General features: G+C 40.5%; 1 protein-coding gene across 3 annotated transcripts in view; it reads right to left on the reverse strand.

The window, feature by feature from the left end:
- Window positions 1-596: 596 nt before the first annotated feature.
- Window positions 597-22,129, reverse strand: part of LOC126986747 (inactive rhomboid protein 1-like) — a 30,920-nt gene continuing 9,387 nt past the window's right edge. For all 3 annotated transcript variants that reach the window (XM_050843126.1, XM_050843125.1, XM_050843124.1), the window contains exons 5-14: window positions 19,742-19,966; window positions 19,313-19,387; window positions 18,171-18,407; window positions 15,583-15,729; window positions 14,586-14,660; window positions 13,720-13,881; window positions 8,303-8,391; window positions 7,887-8,127; window positions 6,210-6,310; window positions 597-4,328 (exon numbers count right to left, since the gene is read on the reverse strand). In XM_050843126.1, the coding sequence (XP_050699083.1) occupies window positions 3,740-4,328; window positions 6,210-6,310; window positions 7,887-8,127; window positions 8,303-8,391; window positions 13,720-13,881; window positions 14,586-14,660; window positions 15,583-15,729; window positions 18,171-18,407; window positions 19,313-19,387; window positions 19,742-19,966 (1,941 nt within the window). In that variant the 3' untranslated portion in view covers window positions 597-3,739. The remainder of the gene's footprint in view (window positions 4,329-6,209; window positions 6,311-7,886; window positions 8,128-8,302; window positions 8,392-13,719; window positions 13,882-14,585; window positions 14,661-15,582; window positions 15,730-18,170; window positions 18,408-19,312; window positions 19,388-19,741; window positions 19,967-22,129) is intronic.

The raw sequence follows: 22,129 nt of genomic DNA on the forward strand, positions 1-22,129 counted from the left end.
ACGAGCATTTTGGAATGTGTCACAGGGGTGAAGGGAAGAAGTGTGGAGTGGTGGGAGAAGTGAAGCGACAGACTTTAAAGTGGTTTGGCCACATGGAGCGAATGGAGGAGAGTAAGATGACCAGAAGGGTGTATGTGAGTGAGATAGAGGGAGGGAATGCTAAAAGATGACCTCCAGTGAAATGGAGGGATAGGGTGCAAGAGTACATTAGGGAGAGGGGGGAAAGATCTTTGAGAAACTTTGAGCAGGCAAGGAGGGAGTGTCTGGATAGAGAAAGTTGGAAACTCTTCTGCCGTGGCCATCCCCTGGTGGGAGCTCCTAGGAGCAGGCGTTGATGAAATGATGATGATGATGATGATATATATATGATATATATATATATATATATATATATATATATATATATATATATATATATATATATATATATATATATATATATAAACACACAGACACACACACACACTGTCATTTTGTAAAATGGAATATATACCTATTTCCCATTTAATTATTCCTCTGTGCTTTTGTCATATCTCTCTGAGCTACGAGTTTAGATAATCCAAATTTTGGGGGAATAAGTCAAATTTTTACTAACGAGTAGTTGGCAGTTTTTATGACCCTCTACATATCTTGCAAAAGTAATTAAATAAAGGTCGTTTTAGAATCTCACCAGAAAATTGATAAAGAAAACTTCTCTATCATCTTCACAAAGTCATTTACTGCTGCCTTAGTCAACCATTAACATACTCAGCTGACCAATTTGTTAACCTCCTCCACGTGTGTGACCTTTTGCCCGCACTTCATCGCACTCTCGGCCCCCACACAAATATCCAGAACAGACATTATGGAATGAGTTGTAAATTATTGTATGAGATCATCCTAACAACACATTTTTCATACAAATTATTAATCTAAGCGAGATGAAAAAATTACATGATGAAGTTATGACCACATGAAACTACTTATATCTGTGACAATGTAGCTCCATGATACTTGAGAGGGGCATTACATGAATTATTTACCAACAATATACCAGTTATATGCCACTGGCAACATGCTTAGGTGAAAACAATGACCATGTGATAAGTAGAAAGTGCAGTATGGACTCAGTGACCAAGAACATTTTGAAGACAATAAGAAGCCTGCAAATTTCCTCAATATGAGATGCTTCTGACATTACAGGCCAGCTGCTCCTGGTTAAAGCAGACCAGCTTATCCACATGCCTATTTCTTCTTCATTGTCCTCAAAAGATTCTTAAGCAATTCAGTTTGTTTGCCTACATGATATAACTGTACACACAGTCACATTCCACTTACCATTTTTTTTATTTAATCTGAACATTATACATAGTTGTGGGTTGTTTACTTTGACAACACTGTGGGTTCAGCTTGAGGGTTTCTCATTCAACTACAGCTTTCCCCAGGGGCTGTCAGTTACCTTGATGGAGGAGTCTCTTGCTACCAACACCTTTAACTTAATGTTTTTATTAACACAGACAAAGCTATGCTCATTCCAGTGTCCTTCACCCATCTTATTAATAAACTGTGCATTTCATAATATGGTAAAAAAAATGATGGTAAGTGTATTTATGGTGATAAATGACCTGTATGACCACGTGCCTATTGAAATATTTCCCATGTCCTGTGATCCCCCAATGTCTCAAAGTGTTAGCTGTGACTCAATCAACTTTCCCAACCCTGCACTGTGTGACCTAGTTACTGACTCCAAGGAATGTGACCTGATGGCTGACACACCATTCCCCCTGGTAAAGTGTAAACCACAAACTATTTCTCCATGGATCGTGTGACTGACCTCTCCACATATACAGCATGATGAAAGTGATATTTCTCTCCCGATATGCTGTGTGATTTTCACTTTACCATGTGCATGAGTCCCCTGCCAAGCACTGCATGACTCTTTCTGCACTACATGACTAAATGACCTCTTCTGCCTATGTTGTATGCTCCACACACTACATGAGACCATCTCAGTGTGGCTGACCAAACCCTTCACCATTTTTATACCCAAATTTTTCCTGTGTACTGTGCCATCTCTATTATTTAATAACAAAGAAAAATCTTGTTTGTCTTATTCTAAGAATGTGTAATTTTGTCACAAAGAATCACTTCAATTGTCTTACTTTGGCTGTAAGCTTATGATTAACAACAAAGTGAATTATGCAGATGCATCCCCCCAAAAGAAAGCTACTTTCAATAACAATGCACACCTTTCAGCAACAGAAGATTCATCACACCAAAGTTTCTCCTTGTAATCTCTTATACATTTTACTTCAATTTAGTAATGCCTGGAAAGTCTAAGCACCACAGGCAGCACATGCATCCATGCCATTACAATAGTAACCAAAACAGAACAAGGCATTCAGCCATCACCATCTGCACTGCTGCTCTACAATAACAAAATTTTCACCCCTTTTAACACACAACCAGCAACTTGGTGGCACAATCACCTTATGATATTTTCACACCTGCTGACAGATCCCACTTCCCTCCCTCCCACACCTCTCAGAACCCGGCACAAGCTGGTGATGATGACACAAGAGCAGGACGAGATAAATGGAAGTGAAAGTGACTGACTGTGCCCCTGGAGACCCTCCCTTGAGTCACACTTGCCAGAGTGGAGAGTGAGAGAACACGGTGGCTCAGAGTTACCCCTGCCTGGGTCACCTATAAAAAGGAGGGAAATAAGGAAGTGGTGTCCAATTATCTTAACACTATGCATATGGGGTTCAATTATTGGGAAAATCAGTGGGTAATCTAACCTACACTTAACTTTTCACATACAATCATAATCATAATAATGATAATAATATCAGGTATAAGAAAGAGGATTTTTTGCATCTTTCACTCTCCATTTTGTTAGACAGACCACAATTATGGAAGTCCACTGAGTTTGTCTTTGAGGGGTTTGAGCGGAAATTTCTGCAGACTAACATGTTGGTGCCTCGAGAGGCCCACCAGGTCTTGTTGCTGGGTATCTGGTGGAGTTCCAGAATTGTGGTCCTGAACTCTTGGTAAAACTGTCTGTGTCTTCAGTCCTCTGTGTTCTGGTGACCAATAATGTCACAATACCACAATAGGCTCTCAACAGGCTGGTATCAACACTAATTGTGAACAAGATATATTGTCAGTGCTAGTAAACATATTTGAATATCAATACAATTTTCACTTTCTGAAGTTAATTCCTGAATCAGAGAGGAAATACTATGCACTGAGTATTGTATATATTTTATCTCCTCAGAAGTACTTATATATCTAGGAACATTACCATGTGCTGATTTGGTTAATCCATCCATCTACATAAATTTATTATGAAATAGACATTGTGGGATGCAGTAAAAGATTTCCAGATACTTTTTTTAGAGCCAAAATAGCAATGTTCTTAATGGATTTAAAAGGCAACTACAGGGCATACTGGAAGGTAGATGTATGCATTTATATATATACAGTGGTTCAAGGCATGTATGAGGATCTTGTTCAAAACTTGTCAATACCAACCTGTTTGTCTGACCATTTTGGTCAGACTCGTAACATATGCGGCCAAAATAGGCGGTGGTGTATCCCATGTTCCCCGAGTATGAAACTAGAAAATGACCATAACAGCGGTGATCACTTGTATAACACACAGTAATAATTACACTGGTTAAATTACTAGAAATGTTGGCACGTCGGTGACCGTTGACTGACAGCAGAGCCGCCTGAATGAGGGGGTATCAGCCTCTCACATAATATCCAACTTCTTGTTGAAATTGATGTTCTGTTCTGCACAGAAGTCCCGAGTTAGAGGGATGCAGTTAAGGTATTCGCAGATCTTGCACTCATATATGGGCGTGACATAGAAGAGTATTATAAGTGCTGTGAGCATCACCACCACGGCCACCAGACACACCCAGATGAGCAACACCTTCCTCCGTCTGTCGTATGGACCAAACGACACAAACGGCAGCAGTGCATAAGAGAGCAGGAACCCGAAGATGAAGCCAAATATGTGGGCATAGTTGTCCACCCACGGTAAGAGCCCCACCAGGAAGAAAGTCAATGTCCAGGCCACCAGCTTGGCCAGCACCTTCCATGGGTTCTTTATCATCTGCCATGAGTTGATGAATTCCACAAATACGCACGCTAGTAGTCCAAACTGAGAGCCAGATGGACCAACTTCAGCTCGATAGGGGACAAAAATGGCAGAGGCCAGGTTGCCAGCGATGCCTGATACGATGTAGATGATACCGATGCGCACAGGCCCGGCAAGCTTCTCCATGTCCCGCATCAACAGGTATTGGAGCACTATTGTGATATTCAAATGGATGAATCTGAAAGGAAGCTAATGTTAGTAAATGTTTACAAGGTTTAAGATATTATGAAAGTCACTTTGTCAACCTTTAGTAACTACAGTTCCTAATAATATGTAAAGATTTGGTAATCTCAATGGTTTAGCTATTTTAAACATAGATAAGGGTCAAGTGACATTAGTCAAATGTATTCAGTATGGTTTTATCCTTGGACTGTGAAGTAACTATATCTTAAATAAGCAAGTAAGGACATGGACATAAGACACCTGCTAGAGGCCGCTCAGATGTCACAAGGCAGCTCCTCTATAACATAAACCATGTCATCCCCCTCCCTCAATCTACCTGAGGTGTTTTTAAATTCTTACCATATTCCCATTTATCACACAGTATTTTCAATTTGTGTGCACTGCAATAATGCATATTAGGTTGCTGGAAAATTATGACTCCACTACAACTTTAATTTAAGCAAACAATAATAAGTGAACAAAAAAAATTTGCTTTCCCTCCTTGTACTTTACCCGTATTATACTAGTGGATGGATACAAGAAGGGCATCTTAGGAAAACACTTTAGGAAAGTCATTAAAGGTGTTAGGCTGCGTGTGTTCTCTCTTGGTAAGACTCATCCCTGGGAGCCGCCCATTTGACATGGAGTGCAGGCAACCCCAACTATTTGACAGGGTTGTGTTGGGAAAAACAAAACAAAAAACAACAACAAAAAAACATTATATATATATAATTTGCATGAAAATTAATCCACCCACAATTTTCTGAGAGATAGCCTCATGTCAAATCACTAAAACTAGAAATTCCGAGTCCATGCTGAATTTGGTACTTAATTGCAGTCCTTTTATTTTTTCAGCTCTTTTAGACTAGAATCCTGCCTAACAATAGCATGACTCTGCTCCCAGCTTGGAGAGTATGGAGGTGTCATGGCACTACAACTTGGCCTTCATTACTGCTTCAAGTTCTCTATTGGAAAAATATCTGGTGAATTATCAGGCCAGTCTTTAATGGTGTCAACTTCACAGTTACCTAGCCATTCTTTACCTACTAAAGCCTTATGAGTTGGTGCTCATCGTGCTAGAATATATTCGCTTGAGTCTTTTTAAATGATGATTTGAGGGGATCCATTAACAGCTCCAAATACATGTCTTTTGTGACAGTGGTGTTTTTTGGGAAAACATTACCAAGGCCATGGAAAGTAGATTATTCTCAAGCCACCAAATTCTGAGGGTGTTTTGTGTTTTCTGAAAGTAGTGGGGGTCACTGGGATCAGACCCTGGAGGCCTGTACACTTTGTTAGATGTTATACACTCACATAAAAAATGCTTTCATCAGAATAATAGCATCTACACCACTTATCAAAGGTCCAATCTTGATTTTTCTTTGCAAGGTAGATCCTTTTCTTAATAACTGACATATAATTTAGAAAAAAAAACATTGAAACCAAAGGGATTGCTTATTGAAACAATGAAAAAGGATAGGAATTTTGAAATGTCAAACAACAAATGGTCAAATAAAGGGGGTTGCCTGCATTACATGAATAAACACTGTAAAATTGACTGAAGGGTTTGTATTGCTGTAAATGTTTGCAGCCTGATTTTGTCAGTCAAGTGTATGACATCCATGCAGCCAAATGGCTTCTATGGGATTAACAGTCAAACACACGTGGGGCACCTCCACCTATAATACCTGCATGGGGGGCTGACAGCAAACAAAAGAAAAGGGATGGCTTGTCAAAGTTGACTGTGAGATGAGAATACTTCCTAATACTTTCTTTGCTTATATAAGGATCACTTACCAGCATGAATAAGTCAGGATCATGCCATAATCTATAAAATGGCTTGGAACATCAAAGTAGTGAAACAGCACTCTCACTTGAATGCAATAGAAACACTTACCCTGCATGAATAAATAGTGATGTCCACAATCTATAAAACTGGTCTGGAACATCTGGGTTGTGAAAGGGTATCATCCCACACACGTTATTCAAGCAGGACACCTGTAGGTCAAAGGAGGTGTGAGTTATTGCAGTAATTTATTACATCAAAGGATGCAGTTTAAGGGCAAAACAAAAACTTATATAAAGGAGCCTGCTAGAGCACTGCCCCTGCAAATTGAGTAGGAGAGGTTAAAAAGTGTCAAATTCATGTCTTGACATTCTCTTTTTGAAAGTGATCAAATTGTAGGAAGCAGCAAGTACAAACAGAGGAAGGCTGTTCCAGAGTTTACCAGGTAGTTGATAATAATAGTGAAAATAATTACCATATTTGCTGGCACACAGGATGCACCTCCAAATACGATGCACTTTATTTTACAAAATATTTTATAGAAAAAAACTCATGCCCTTCCTGTCCTTACCACTTTCTTGGTTGGTGGCTGACTAAAACATCATGCAGCTACCCTATTACCATGTTCTTTGCCATAATCTATGACCTGAGGCTAAAATTCAAGGTTCTACCAGTGCCTTTGTTATTTTCTGTCATGGGTCTGAGCTCAGTGGACAATGCAGTAAAAAATGTTAACAAATATGCAAATGTAACTTTACTCTACCGTTGACCAGATGAGCTGGGTGGTTTGTTACTACTGAGTGGCTTATTTACTGGCACGGTGCAGTCTTGGTCTTAGTCTTGCCATCATTATTTCATGGTGGTAGGTTACTATCCATTGGCTTTAGGTGGGATTATGGTAATTTAAAAATAGTTTCTAATTGATTGGTGATAGATTACTATTTTAGTGCTGATTTGCACAGAAACTTAGCCACTGCCTGGGAAAACGGTGGCTGAGTGGTTAGTGTGCCGCCGGCGCATCCAAGAGAATGTGGGTTCGAGTCCTGCCCGCCACCACTGCTGGGATTTTTCAGTCACTGCTGAGTGGCCCAAGACTACCCACATACTGTCCTGAAGACCACCTATCAACCTGAACTCTAGATTCTCTTTAAAGAGAGGCTCAAAGATGAGCTCTGGGGGGCAGCATGAGCCATAACAGGCTGGGCTGGCCATCAAGCCCCACCAAGAAACCCTACCAGTGTAATAGGCAGAAAACAACAAAAACAACTACACAATGATGACATTTGTTGAATAGCTCAGCAAATAATTACACATTGATCTTATTTACTAAGCACTGCCAGTAACAATTTGTGTTGTTTGCATACTACTGCTTGACCCTCTAGTTAAGTACCTCATGTCTTAAGCACTCAGTCTCTGATCTATATACAAGGTCATAAGAAGCAGAGTAGTGTTCTTAAACTTTTACAAAAGAAAAAAATGTGTCCTATCCGCCAGCAAATATGTTTTTTTACACCAATTGCATGATCTGGAGTGTGGTAAAACTGGTAGCTCATAATAATGAAGATGGAAAATTAATACAAACTCCAACCCTGCCAGCTGTCAGTGGTCCCTTGGAGTGGGTAAAAATTGCTATGAGCAGAGGGGGGGTCTCCATGATATTATCAGTTATGTCAACATTTTTCCCTTCTCTCATGAAGTATGGGATTGATGATGCTTAGTGTCTTATCTTCTGGATAGCCACTCTTTCTTTTGCCAGTAGCAGAAGGTTAGAGAGCAGTCATCACCCACCTGAGAGCAGAGCGTGGCCTCTTCATGGAAGTAGCCACGCACAAAGTTACAATACTCCCGTGTGGTGATCCGACACTCCCCGTGGATCCCTATGCAGCATGGGTGACCAATCACCTCACATGCCATGTGCTCTGCTGTATGGATCTTTTTGACCGCTGCTATCCTCTTGCGGCAGATTGGCCAGCGCGTTATGTCGTCTGGCCACTCGTGCGGAGGGATAGACGCCGGTTCTTTGCAGTAGCTGAGAGGAAAGACAAAGTATTTTGTTTATCTTGGTGAAATATTTGTTTCATAAGTTTTAAGGTGAGACATTCATCTAACAAAACAAAGTTTTGCATTGAGATCAATTTTCAACAGAATTCACTTGAGCAACTCATGTCCATGAGGGAGAAAAAATACTGCCACATTGGCCTTACTTGGGATCCTGGCCACACACAGAGCCAGACAGACGACCATCTGGACCCTTGGCCAGCTCACTCCACTTTTTCCACACTGACAACCGGTTCTGGGAAAATATAAGAAGGTTACAAAAGCCATCTATTAAAGACAAATGTAGGTTGACCTATTAGATAATTGTTAATTCATGTAAGGAATTTTGCATGCAACACCCGATTATTCACTTCCATGATATATTTGCAATGCACAAATTTAGGTAAATAATATGTATCTCTGAATGCATGCATATATAGATAAGGACATTTACATCCTCCGGCCTTGAGGAAGGGTGAAGGGCACATGTTGTTGATAAGGGCCCAAAAAGACCAGAATTTGCAACACAGTCAATAGCCATCTACTTATCATTTACGTTTCCTTTTTCATGTATTATGTTGCAGTAATGGGTCTTTGGGAAGTAGTCCCACCCTGAGGACTGGTATAAAAATACCCTGTGGTAGCTCACTTCAGGTTGGTGGATAAATGCATATTTTGTGGTATGATGAAAATCTTTGGCAGCTGATAGAGAAAGGATGTCAGCTTGCTAGTCAAGCTCGACAGCTAAAATTCTGGCTTCCTGGGCAAACATACCCTTGAAAAAGCTGCTTAATATTGCCCTTTCATTACTACGCCACTTGAGGGCAGTGATGAGGCATAAAAAGTGCCCTACAATATATTAGAGGTAAGTTGAATGCATTTTGCTATGTTTTATTGACATTTTATCTTCTTGTATGTGGTTGGTGCAGCATCCGGAACAACCTTGTGTATATTGTAATGGTAGGGTGAACATCTGTAGGTGAATTATGCTAATGCTTTCTGTTTCATGTAAGGGATCAAACTGGATTTTGGATTTGTCACTTGCAGAGGTTGGTCAGATATTTTAGAAAATATGCTTGTGTCTTATATTTGGCACAGCCCTCTTTGCACTATGTATGTGCCAAATAAAGGGAACAATGGAAAACATGAGGATTGTGAAGCAAAAAAATTGACCAAAGCAGTGACTGAAAAGTGACCAGCAACTTATGAGAGAAGAGAACATCCGTGTCACTGGTAAATTCATGATTAACACATATTTTCCATGCAAATGGGTTAAAGTTGATAACTCTATTATGATGAAAACACTTACCGATTCCATGTCTCCTTGACCCAGAGGCTTTAGGGTAGGTAAGAAGAGAAATTAGTTTGGTAGTAAGAACAACACTGTACTTGGATATTCATAGGTATTAAAGAGTCAAAAGGGAAAGATTTACAGATGAAGTTAGTTATCCTTCCCCACACACAGTTTTATATAGAAGGATTTGAAGAGTAGCAGTGAAGACAGACTAGAATAAATTAAAATTCAAGCCCTGTGCGAGTATGATAATAATCATAACAATAATAATCAAGTTTAGTAATTCCCAAGCTCCAAGGTCATGCTAAATTTCCCCAAACTGAAGCTCAGCTCATCTATCTACGTGTATTTGTTTCTTCTCAACGATAGTCATTGTAAAAATTATGCCATTAATGGAATGTATCAACAGCATCTCCAGAATGGTTGAGATACAGTAAACCCTCGATATAATGTAAATAACGAGCAAGGTCAGAGGGTTAGAAATCCACGGGGACCACCAAAGAATAGCTTTTGAATCAACCAAGCCTGGTAACAACAATAGCATCTGCTAGCTGCCTCACCCTCTTCCCTTTATCTGCTGTTCCATCCCTGGGTTCCTGTAGTCTTTTTCAGCCCACCTGATGGAATATTTTCCTCCTTGTGGTTTCCATTCAAATGAATGTATTTACACCACAAGAAAGTCTTATGCATCAATCCAGGATGTAAATGTAATGGAAAATAGCCCAGTGTTTGTGAGTGTCAGTACTGACCAGGGAGATTAAAATTTATTATACTCTCCTTGGTACTGACACGGCTTAAAAGGGGTTGAAGGGGGTGAAATCTCCCCCCCCGTTAGGTAGGTTAGGTTAGGTTTGGTTAGTTTAAATTTATTTGGCACGAGGTGTGGGGGGCGGAAATATGCAGCACATGATGGGAAAAGGCGGCGGTGGGGGTCGTCCACTAAGCTGGCCAGTGCTGCGAGAAATACCTCCTCGCAGAAATAAGTCGCTCTGCTGTCCACTGTGCATGCGCACTGGGGGAATACATAGCAGGAAAAACATTAACTTGCCTGGTTTTGTTCTAGTTTGTCCACTTGTGATCTTTATGAACGGTGAATGAAATATAGAAAGAGTAATCAAGTTGAACTTCTGCAAGCTATTTTGCAGCTGTGGTGGCAGGCGGCAGCGGGTGTAAAACAGGCATTGAAAACTCAATCAATTAAAAATTTGTGACAGAAACAGTTTGCAGATTATTTCAAACACACCGAAAAAAAAGAAGTTCCGCCTGCCAGTGTGAGATTGGCGCACTTTTAAAATTCTACCCATACCCGGAACAATACGGCCCCCCCTGCAGGGCCCCACTGCCAAACCTGGCAGCCTCAGTGCCTTGCAATCCATCACCAAGTGTGCTGTGAGGCTATACAGGCAACGTGCAGACAACACACAATAAAAAAATAAAAAATATATATAACTACGTTTATTAGGGTTGTCGGTAATATTATACATATTTTTAAAATATCCGGCGCTTATAACAAACTTTTGGCATTAACGGACTAAGTTTGCCCCCAATTAGTCTGTTATATCGAGGGTTTACTGTATATAGTAATGGCTCAAAGTACTACATGACAATGGCAGCTAAAGAAACGTGGCAGCATTATTCACCTCGGGGCAAGCCCCCTGTCACATGCCAGGATATCATCCTTTTATCCAGGGATGTGGAGTCAGAGTCAGAGTTAGGAGTCCAAGAGTCAACTACTTTTGGTTGGAGTCAGTAAAAATATCTGACTCCAACTCCTTTATGTGATCAATTCTTGTGTAAAGTACTTGTGTGCACTTCTAGGGCAATGTTGCCACTTCATGGGAAATTTCCACAAATTTGTGGGAGAAATAAGCTTTTGTGGGACCCTAAGTCACCCCTTGGAAGCAGACATTTCATGCAAGCAATCTGTGGGAAGTTTTTATTATGGGAATATTGATATAATGCATTTTCTGTGGAAATGTTATATTTTGGAGAGGAGGGGCGGAGCTGGAGTCAGAGTCAGGGCTGGACCTTAATATTTCCAGGAGTCAGACTTTTCAAAATCAGACCCCACACCACTGCTTTCATCTATACTGCACGGTACATCAATACAGAAGTAACAATGAAGCATCCAGTCTCAAATAAACAGCCTTGATTCACATGTAGCAACAATACTACTTTACTCCTTTATTAACCCACGCAGTGTTAAGTACGCCCATGTACGTAGCTCTTTGGGAGGTATTTAGTAAGCACTTATACGTTTGAATTTTTAACCCGGTAGCTGCGGGGATCATGTTTCTTAGGTTAGGTTAGATTAAAGGCCCCTCTAAGTAAAATAATGAGAAAGAATCATCACTCACGCAAACCATTTCATAATAAATATCAACGCATGTGTGATCAGTTTATGCATCATCTATTTTGGGAGGTTTATATCATGGCAGAAATTTGGCCCATCGCTGGTACACGGTAAAGCCACAAATTTGGCCCGTCGCTGTTACCAGGTTAAACAATTATGCTGCAGTTATTTCTGATTTTATCTACAATTTATTACTCAAGGAGTATTAACCCGTACAGTACTAGCGACGCGTATACGCGTCAGCGCCTATGGTTGCAGGAAATACTAGCGACACGTATACATGTCGGGCTTGCTAAACACTGTTACAGTCGATGTAGCGGGTTTATTTTTGCTACAGAGACTGCTGCAGACAATGGCAACACTGCGTGAGTGCGTTTGTAGCATTGGCAACACTACCCAAGCTGGGGAGGAATTTCAAGCCACCTGTGACATCAAGATCAAGACCAAGTGTAAACAATGCCGCGGCGGCCCATTCCTTTTGCCATATGGTGATAGATGGTAAGTTTGAGGTTTCCTCATCTGAAGACAACGTGGGAGCACTCTCAGACTCTGGTTCGGACAAGGATTACGTGCCAGATGAGGATAAAGGCTATATTGAGCCGCCTTTGTAGCACGAGATTCTACTGTCCTGAGTCTGATGTGGGGCTGTGTGTTGACCCCTGCTCCAGAGAATACCACACTCTCTTGAAGCATTAGTGTGGTATAGTGTGGACTGTGATACAGACGCATGTGTAAATAGTGGAATGCGATATATATATATATATATATATATATATATATATATATATATATATATATATATATATATATATATATATATATATATATATATATATATATATATATGAGGCATAATAAAGGCATACAATATTATAGATAAAATTTTCAACTTCTTGTGAGACACTGTGAGCTCCAAAATGGGGCAAAAAATGTTCAGAAAGGAATCACAAGGAAGCCACAATGAGTAATAACATGAAATAAATATACACACCTATGAATCTGTATTTTTCTTGAGATTTTTTGAGTAAAAAAAAAAAAAAAAAAAAAAAAAAACCTTCCACTTCATCTGAAGTCAACACTGTCATGGATTAAGTCCTTCCTCCTCTAAGGACCAAAGTGGTTATATATTCATCACCTTTCATATACACATTCTTATGTTGAAGTTTTAAACATTTTATTTGAAATCAGCATTTTGTTGAGCAAATGACTGCTTAAGCCCGAGTCACACATTCACGACTATGACTCCCGGCGCTCTCCCGACTCAGACCACGCCTCCCACCGTCGGGCCGCACGCCGACAGTTTTGGACATTTTCAAAACAATCGGGACCCTCCCTGATATCTGTCACCGTCGCGAATAAGTTACGGCCGTCGGATGTCATCTCAACGACATCGTAACAACGTCGTTTTGACATCGGCTATGGTCGGCACTCAAGGGGATGGACTTATGATGGTCGTTACGTACGTCTGGCAGCGCGACATTCCAAAACTGGCAGCGCGTGGTCTGATGTCCGGAGGGCGCCGGGAGTCATTGTCGTGAATGTGTGACTGGGGCATTATTGAGAAAGCTTGCTCAGTGAATTCCATCCCATACAACAGCCACTGCAGCCCACATAAGTTTAATTATTTTTCAATCATCAGTAATCAGATGAGCTGAAATGTTGATGAAAGTGGCCTTGAGACTCGAGTGTTAACAATGCATGACGATTATTATTGCCTGGGTTTAGTGATTAACCATGTCTAGTAAGTTTTCTTAGTATAAAGCAGTTCCTAAGCTATACACACACACACACACACACACACACACACACACAGTTACCAAATTGCAGTTCTTAGTAACATGCAAACAAATTATTGTGAGAGAATGAGCTCCACAAATCATTGAGCAGAATGTAAAAGCCAAGTATTAGTCCTAAGGACCACTTCAAGTCTGCCTCACCGAACACTCTCGCCGAGAGGACTGGACACAGCCTGAATCATCGTTTCGTATGCAGCACCCAGTCTCTCGCTCTGCCCGCCGCTGCTCCTCTACATGGCGATAGATTTTCTCGTCTTTCCTCATGCAGGGAGCAAACTTGGCACCTAAGTGTATTAGGTCAGCCTGTAGGACAAAGGAAGACAGCTCATCAGTGGGAGGAATTTTTCCAGGACACAGTTTTGTTTGCCTTCCCTTCAGTGTGGGTACAGGCATCAAATCTCACTATGAGCCTGCTTTGGTATAAAAGATTGATTCAATTAAATGGTAGAAAACCTGAGATCAAAATTAACATTGATTTCCAAATTTTTAAACAATTTCAACTCTTATGTATTTTAAATTTTTATCAGTTTTACAGTTATGTCTACATATTTATATACACACACACACACACTTTCTGTTACAACTACCTTCCTGTTATCTCCACAGCCCTGGTACTATGGACTCCAATGGCCTCGAGAACACCAAACTCGAGCTGTCATTCACGGAGACAAGATATGGCCTGGGGAGGAAGAGCGACGCTGCCATATCTTGTCTCCGTGAATGACGGCTCAAGTTTGGTGTTCTCGAGGCCATTGGAGTGGATAGTACCTCCTCAACCAATCACAGTTTTGCTACAGTAAACTGGTTACTGCAGTCTGTGCTATTTAAACAGGTTCAAGTTATGATTCTAGAGATAAAAAGCATTCAATACTGTAAGATGATATGCAAACCCTATTAAATTTTGGTGAGGAATGCTGAGTTGGCAAAGAACAATATAAAGCAGGTGGTGAGGTGCGATGTTTGATTTGGCAACCTTTCTGTTCCTCACCACTCAGTGGGGTACTCACCGCTCGAGGGCCAAGCCAAAAATTTGAGGGTTCCCAGTAGTCCACTGTCTGTATTGATAAACTGGCCATCAGGACCTAAAAGAAAGAAAAACAGACATAAGATGCAAGAGGAATAAAAAGTGATACTGACGTTTGCATGGGGATGTGAAAAGCTGAGAGATAGAGTTAACCCCATGGGATGTTTGTGGACTCCCACCCTAAATAAGGAGATTCTGCTAGCAGACCATACCTACCAAGAAAACTACTATTCCTACTGATTAATTATTGAACTAGATAGGGAAAGATTCTTTTCTAAAGATTAAATGTAGAATTTACTAATTTCACAACACTATACAATGGAGATCAGGAATAAACCAGAATGAAAGTTAGTGATGAGAAGAAACTGAAGAAGTGAAGCAGTGGAAACACCTTTAAACATATTTAGTAAACACAGATACACAATAATACACGAGAGCAGATTGAAATATTATAAGGAAAAAGAGATCATAAGATTAATGAAGATAATACTGGGCAAGGATGTGAAGACAGAAGTGACAAATTGCATACTATGAATCTTACTCCAGACTTAAAAGTGTGTCTGTGTAATGTTACAACTGCCAAGGACATTTACAGTTGAAACAAGCCACTTGTGAAGCATTTTGACATTAAACTTTCTAGAGGATTTTCACCGACAGCACTGAGTGACAGCTTGGCAGTATCATATAGAGAAACAAACTATGTAAATACAGAAGGAAGGTGCATTGTGGGTCACTAAAATATCATTAAATTTACATTTTCCAGAAGACTCGAACCACAAATTCACACATGCACACACGTACACACACACACACACACAAACACACACACATTGAGATTATGTTCTTGCACCTCACTGAGTAAAAATCATACAGATCTGTTTACCCTGAACCACAAAAATGAGGAAAATACATCTGCTAGAGACAATAACAAAAAACACAAACAAACAACATAAAAATAAAGCAAGGTGATGAGCACCCACCTGTCCCTTCTGCTGACTGATAGAGAAGCCGAAGGGTGCGCGGCCATAGCACATGATAGAGAGCAGCAGGATCACCACCTGAACTGTTGTAACCCACCACGTGAAATACGGCCGATAGTCATTCATTTCATCCAGCTGCTTTTTCACCTGTGGATGTCAGAATGTCACTGATTGGACATCTCTGTATGCATGCATACCTGTTAGATGACAGGTAGACAAGCACTCATGCAAACATTAATGTGCATGTCAGCATGTTAACACACACACACACACACACACACACACACACACACACACACACACACACACGGACGGATGGGTTGATTGCGTTTACTTGGACCTGAAGAAGGCGTTCGACAAAGTTCCACATACAAGACTACTATGGAAGCTGGAGAATAAAGGTGGTTTGAAAGGGAAGAATGAAGAACTGGATGGAAAGCTACTTAAGGGGAAGAGAGATGAGAACAGTGGTAAAGGACACAAAATCGGAATGGAGAATTGTAGAGAGTAGTGTGCCTCAAGGATCGGTATTGGCACCTGTACTCTTCCTAGTATATGTAAATGATATGCCGGAGGGAGTAAACAGTTATGTGAGCCTGTTTGCAGACGATGTAAAACTGCTGAGACATATTAGAAACAGCAAAGACTGTGAAATTCTCTAAGATGACCTGAACAAGATTTGGGAATGTAGTATTAAATGGGAGATGGAATTCAATGTGAAGAAAAATCATGTAATGGAAATGGGAAAGAGTGAAGGGAGACCAAAATGGACATATAGAATGGGAGATGGAGAAATATTAAAGAAAGTTCAAGAAGAGAGAGATCTGGGAGTAACAATACAAGTTAATCTACAGCCTGTGAGTTATGTAAATAGGATATTCGATGATACGTATAAAATGGTGAGAAATATAGGATTATCATTCCACTACATGGATAAGGATATGATGAAAATTTTAATAACCATTATGATTAGACCAAAATTGGAATATGCAGAGGTGGTGTGGTCTCCCCATAAGAAGAAACACATAAAAAACTAGAAAGAATACAAAGGATTGCAACAAAAGTGGTACCAGAACTGGAGGGATTGACATATGAAGAAAGATTAAAGGAGATGGACCTACCAACACTGGAACAAAGAAGAGAAAGGGGAGACCTAATACTAATTTATAAATTATTGAGCAAAATGGAAAATGTAGATAATGAGGAGTTACTACTAAAAGAAGGAATAAACACCAGGAACACAAGAGAACACAGTAAAAAATTGAGGAAAGGAAGATGCTTGAGAGATAAAGAAATATAGCTTCCCACAAAGAAACAGAGAGGTTTGGAACAGACTAAGTGAGGCTGTAGTATTGGCGAAGAGTGTGCAAAACTTTAAGGAAAAGTTGGACAAATACAGATACGGAGACGGGACCACACGAGTGTAAGCCTAGGCCCTGTAAAGCTACAACTAGGTAAATACACACACACACACACGTGCGTGGTGTGTGAGGTCTTGGAACTACCCAGAAATCGACTAAAAAACCTTGCTCAAAATGTGAGGGAATTTGCTGGCGATTGCGAGTCCAATTCGTGATCAGGCCATTGTGAAATACACACACACACACACACACACACACACCGGAACCATGCGTAGGCAGGATGTGAAAAAGTTTAGCTTCCCAAACAGAAGCATTGAGCTATGGAATAGACTGAAGGAGGAGGTGGTCTGTACAGGAAACATTCATGATTTTAAGGAAAAGTTGGATAAGAGAGGATATGGAGACGGGACAGCGTGAGCGTAGCTCTTTTCCTGTATGTCACAACTAGGTAAATACAACTAGGTAAATACACACACACACGCTGCCGCCGACCGCCGCTGCGAGTGGACGTGGGAAAATGGAGCGAAGGACAGCAATCTACTTGTCAGTCAAAAGGGCCCGAGAACAGCTAAGCCATTTGGGTTCCTGTCTCCTAGGAGTTCAGGCATTGAGAGGATTATGAGAGTGAGAAGCGGTAAGTAAAACGGGGAGGAGAAGGAGAGAAAGGAGATTGGAATGGAGAGTAAACAAACATCCAAGATGGCGGACCCTCTGGCCGAGTCCCCTGGGCCTAAACGACAGGAAGAAGAATCTTTGGAGTGTTTTGAGGGCTTCACGCCAAAATCAGTAATGGAACCGGTACAGTGGAAAAGAATAAACAAAGTGGAGAAGGACTGTGACAGAACAGTACCTAGTAGAAATGAGGAAGGTGAGAGGAGTCTGGGGAAGTGATTCAGGCACTGGACGAGGTTAAAAAGAGAGATGATGAGGCAAGAAGGGATGACATACAAGACATCTCTATCTAATGGCCATTCACACAACATTAAAGTATATAAAAAAAAGTTAATAGTAACTGTTTTCATATGACATATTAAACCAACTCAATCCTTGATATGAAATAGTAAGGCAAGGGTTTTCAGAAAACAGGGGAATGATGTGTTATATAAAATAAACTTTGCTAAAAATGTCATCATCATCAGATTACAACCATCCTAATTACTGCTGTTATGGAGACAGTTTCATGAAGGCCAAATTCACAAGCAATGCAATAAAAAATGCTTTACTTACATCTTTTTCTTTCCTCACATTTTCCTTGAAGCTCCGGCCAAAGGCTCTTCCCAGTACCCCTCTGCCATATTGTCTGCGGTCAGAGTTGTCAAAGCAGCTGTCCAGGATTCGATTCCAGATACGTGAGCGACCGATATGAGCACTGGACCGCCCACTGGCATCCACAGAATCTGAGACCTGGAACTGCTTCTGCTGCCTCTCACTTTGAACACTTGGGTGGTACCTTGCTCCTGATACCTGAGGGAAAAGGGAATGGTAAGAATCATCAGCATCACCCATAATGTTTGAGGGTTTAGTATTCCAAGCTTGAGTGTCAAACTTGGTGTATGTCCAGTCCAGTCCAGTCCCTGGAACTACACTACACCCGAATAAAAATCTGGATAAAAATTGCAAGACCATGACTGCAGGTTTCTCACTAAGAGATGTAAAATGCAATGACCAGTTCAGTTTTGTTTTTTAGTAGCACTAAAGCCTGTACTCACACCTTCCTCAATGGGTCATCAAGGGAAGAAGTGTCCACTTTCTTCTGTACATACACTTTGTCTCTGCATTATGCAGACTTTCTACACTGCCTTCTAGAACATGATAAAATAATACTCCTATTTTCCAGGAGGGTAATCTATACATCTTTTTTCTTTCTTTAACCCTTTCCATCCATGACGCAGACGTTGGTGCCACAGTATGGAAAGGGTCAAGAGGAAATGGAAGAGGATTAATCCTCTTCTAAACCTCTCAATCCTCCTCTGAATTCCTCTTAATCCTATTCCATTTCCTCTTAAGAGGTTTAGAAGAGGATTAATAGGAAATGGAAGAGGATTAAGAGGTTTAGAAAAAGACTAACCCTTTCCATATGGTGACGCCGTCGGACACCGACGTCGGTGTCGCTGGAGTGAAGGTGTTAATGCCTATTTTGTTCACATCATGTATGTTGCATCATTTCTTTCGAATGGTTAAATCAATGACTACTGAGTCTCACCTCATATCCATGCCTCACTTTGGAATGCCATCACATGGCCCTTTTCTTCTCTATTACTTCCTTTCCTGTATCATAATGTCCTTAGGAAAATACTGCTTTCCTCTTTTGTGTGGTCAAGAAAAAACTAAAATGAAAACTGATCAAGAACTCAGGGTGTCTCACTTACTTCTTTACTACCGTCATAACTAGTGGTGCCAGCTCCTACGTCAGGGCTTCCTGAAACCTTGCCGTCAAAGAACACCTGAAACAGCAAATAATTAACATTAGGGTGTTACAAGTGAAAAAGCTTATGAAGTGTGGATGAAAAACACTTGGCAGACAGGGATGAAAGGCATAAAGATGACATTTGCTTACAATGAAATTGTCCAGTCCAAAAAACATAAATGTTTTTGAGACAAAATTTGATTGCTTGATTTGGGGATGAGACCTGACAAGTGCACCTCATTTCCTGTACACCACAACTAGGTAAATAAACACACACACACACACACACACACACACACACTCACACACACACACACAGGTATAGTTTTCCCTACTAAAATAGTGGCTGATGAAAGAAAGATGCCAATAAAATGTATGGAATATTCCTTACTTCATCAGAGAGTGACTCCATAGTGCAATGGTCAACAGGAGGAGAAGGGCGCATGGTAGCTGCAGTTGTGGTGGTGGTGGTGGTGGTTGTGGTGGTGGGGGAGACGTCTGGCTCGTCAAACACCTCATCCGGGACAGACATGGACGAGGGGGCATAACTCCGGCTTTTGGACCGACCGCCCGCTGTACCTGAGATTTGACTCTTGGCTCTCCTCTTTGCAACCGTCTGGAAGAAGCCAACGACTTGTGTTACATACGTGCCAAATGCAGGTAACAACAACAACAACAGCATCAACAATAATGGGAAAACTGAGATGAGAAAGTTGGTATGAACTTTAGGGAAATTAGAGGAACAACATCTAAGAGGTAAGACTAAAACAGAAAGTTATGGAAATTTTGAGAAAGAATAATAACAAAACGGTGAGAAATTTAGGTGAATCAGATGAGTACAATTGTTTGGGGACAAAGAGACAGACCAACCAGTAAGGCACATATGAATAAAAAAGGCAATGGAAAGAACTAAGGGGAGGGTGTGTGGTCAGCATGTGGGAGCGGTGTCCTGAAGGACCCGGGTTCAAGTCCCGCCCGCCACTACAAGCTAACAGTTTTCAGTCATCACCAAGTGGCCTGAGACTACCCACATGCTGTCCAAAAAAGTTGACTTTATAGATATATAAAATATGAATCAAGACCCATGAGGATATAATTAAAGTCACAAGTTCCCACAAATCAAATACACATAAAACTATTGAAGTTGAGTGAGAAAGAGGAATATAATCGGGTTTTGATAAGGAAATACTTAAATGAAGAAGATTACAAAGCAAGCTGAAGTAAAGAATGAGGAAAGAGCAAAAGAGGTATTGTTGAGTGTTAGATATGAAAATAAGGAAGTGGTAAATAAGGCAGTAAGAGCGCCTGTAGATGGAAAATCAGATGGGGCTAAGGATGGAGGAAATGTGGAAGTGGTAAGGAACTTAAGATACACGGACCCTGATGAGATAATAGCAATAAAATTAAAACTGCAATACATCAGTGAAAAGAGATTTGTTAATTTGGGTCTGGTGAAAACAAAAGTGTTCAAAGGTATTACATCAAATAATATGGCAAAGGGCATGTATCAGACATGTAGGAAGGACTGGATAAACAAAATGAGTAAATAAATAATTATGATTGATTCCAGACTAAAATTAAATTACAAAAAATAGGAACAGGGTGTGATGAGACAAACAATTGACATGTGAGATAAGAAGAGAAAAATGGATGCAGTGATATTGTACATACCACCAAAAATAATCATCTGTGCCCACAGAATATGAATAAATGGTGTGAGATATAATTCCATCCTTGACACTGCTATGGTGAAGGAAAGGAAGAATACCAACAATGAGGGACTTTATTTGTAAGGAAGTGAACTAGGAGGATTTAGGCTCAAAGAGGGCTGAAGGAAGCTGGACTGAGAAACTCCTGGACTTTACAATAGCAAATCTGTTGATTTGATGACTCAAAGAAAACATATGAACAAGAAGACAAGGTCAACCGTTGACTGGAATTGGTATGTATTAAGAAGAGAAATGACATACAAGATATTTGTCTGCCCTAGGGAAAAATGATCATGTGAAATGATAAATGGTAAAAAAAATTGAGTTTCCATCTGTTCTCTGGATTTCAACTACTCTCTATTCAATAAATTCCATGTCTTTCTTTGATATTTACTGAGACTTGTAACCAAAGCTGAATTTTTAGTGGCTGTGCACCTCCTTACAAGTACAGTCAAACCTCGGTTTACGAGTGCCTTAGTTTACGAGTGTTTTAATTTACGAGCAAAAAAAAATCCCACAAAAATGCCTTGGTTTATGAGAAGTGACTTGGTATATGAGCATCATTTTTTATTTTTTATTTTTATTTATTTATTTTTTTTTTTTTGTTGCCACCCGCTGGGTGGGGATACAGGCTATCTGGAATCCGTCAGGGTCAAGTTCGTACGTCCCTTCGAGTAGGGCCGGGTGACAGCTCATGAAGGGGAGGTAAGGATGCCGATAGACCAACTCTATCAGTTTACGTCAGCCTAGCTGACCAATTCTGTCTTTCGACGAGGACTGGCATGTCTCTTTGTACAAGTCGAAGACATGAGCGTGGGTTCCATTTGTTCACTGCAAGACGAGTGCTCAAAGCAGAAAACAATGGGAATAGAATCTCAGTTAGAGCTGCCACCTTGATCTAAAATGCAACATCCCATTCTCCAATACAGAAAGAATTCATATTCTAAGGAATGGGTGGCAATCCAAACATTTCTCTAGCCTGCCATGACTGACAGCCGCTGCCCGCTGCTGGTGAAGGCAAAAGGAAGGAGGGAGAGACGTTATGACGTGTATTTTTCTTGTATTTCAGG

This window comes from Eriocheir sinensis, chromosome 62 (assembly GCF_024679095.1).
Source record: "Eriocheir sinensis breed Jianghai 21 chromosome 62, ASM2467909v1, whole genome shotgun sequence".
Taxonomy (NCBI): Eukaryota; Metazoa; Arthropoda; class Malacostraca; order Decapoda; family Varunidae; genus Eriocheir; species Eriocheir sinensis.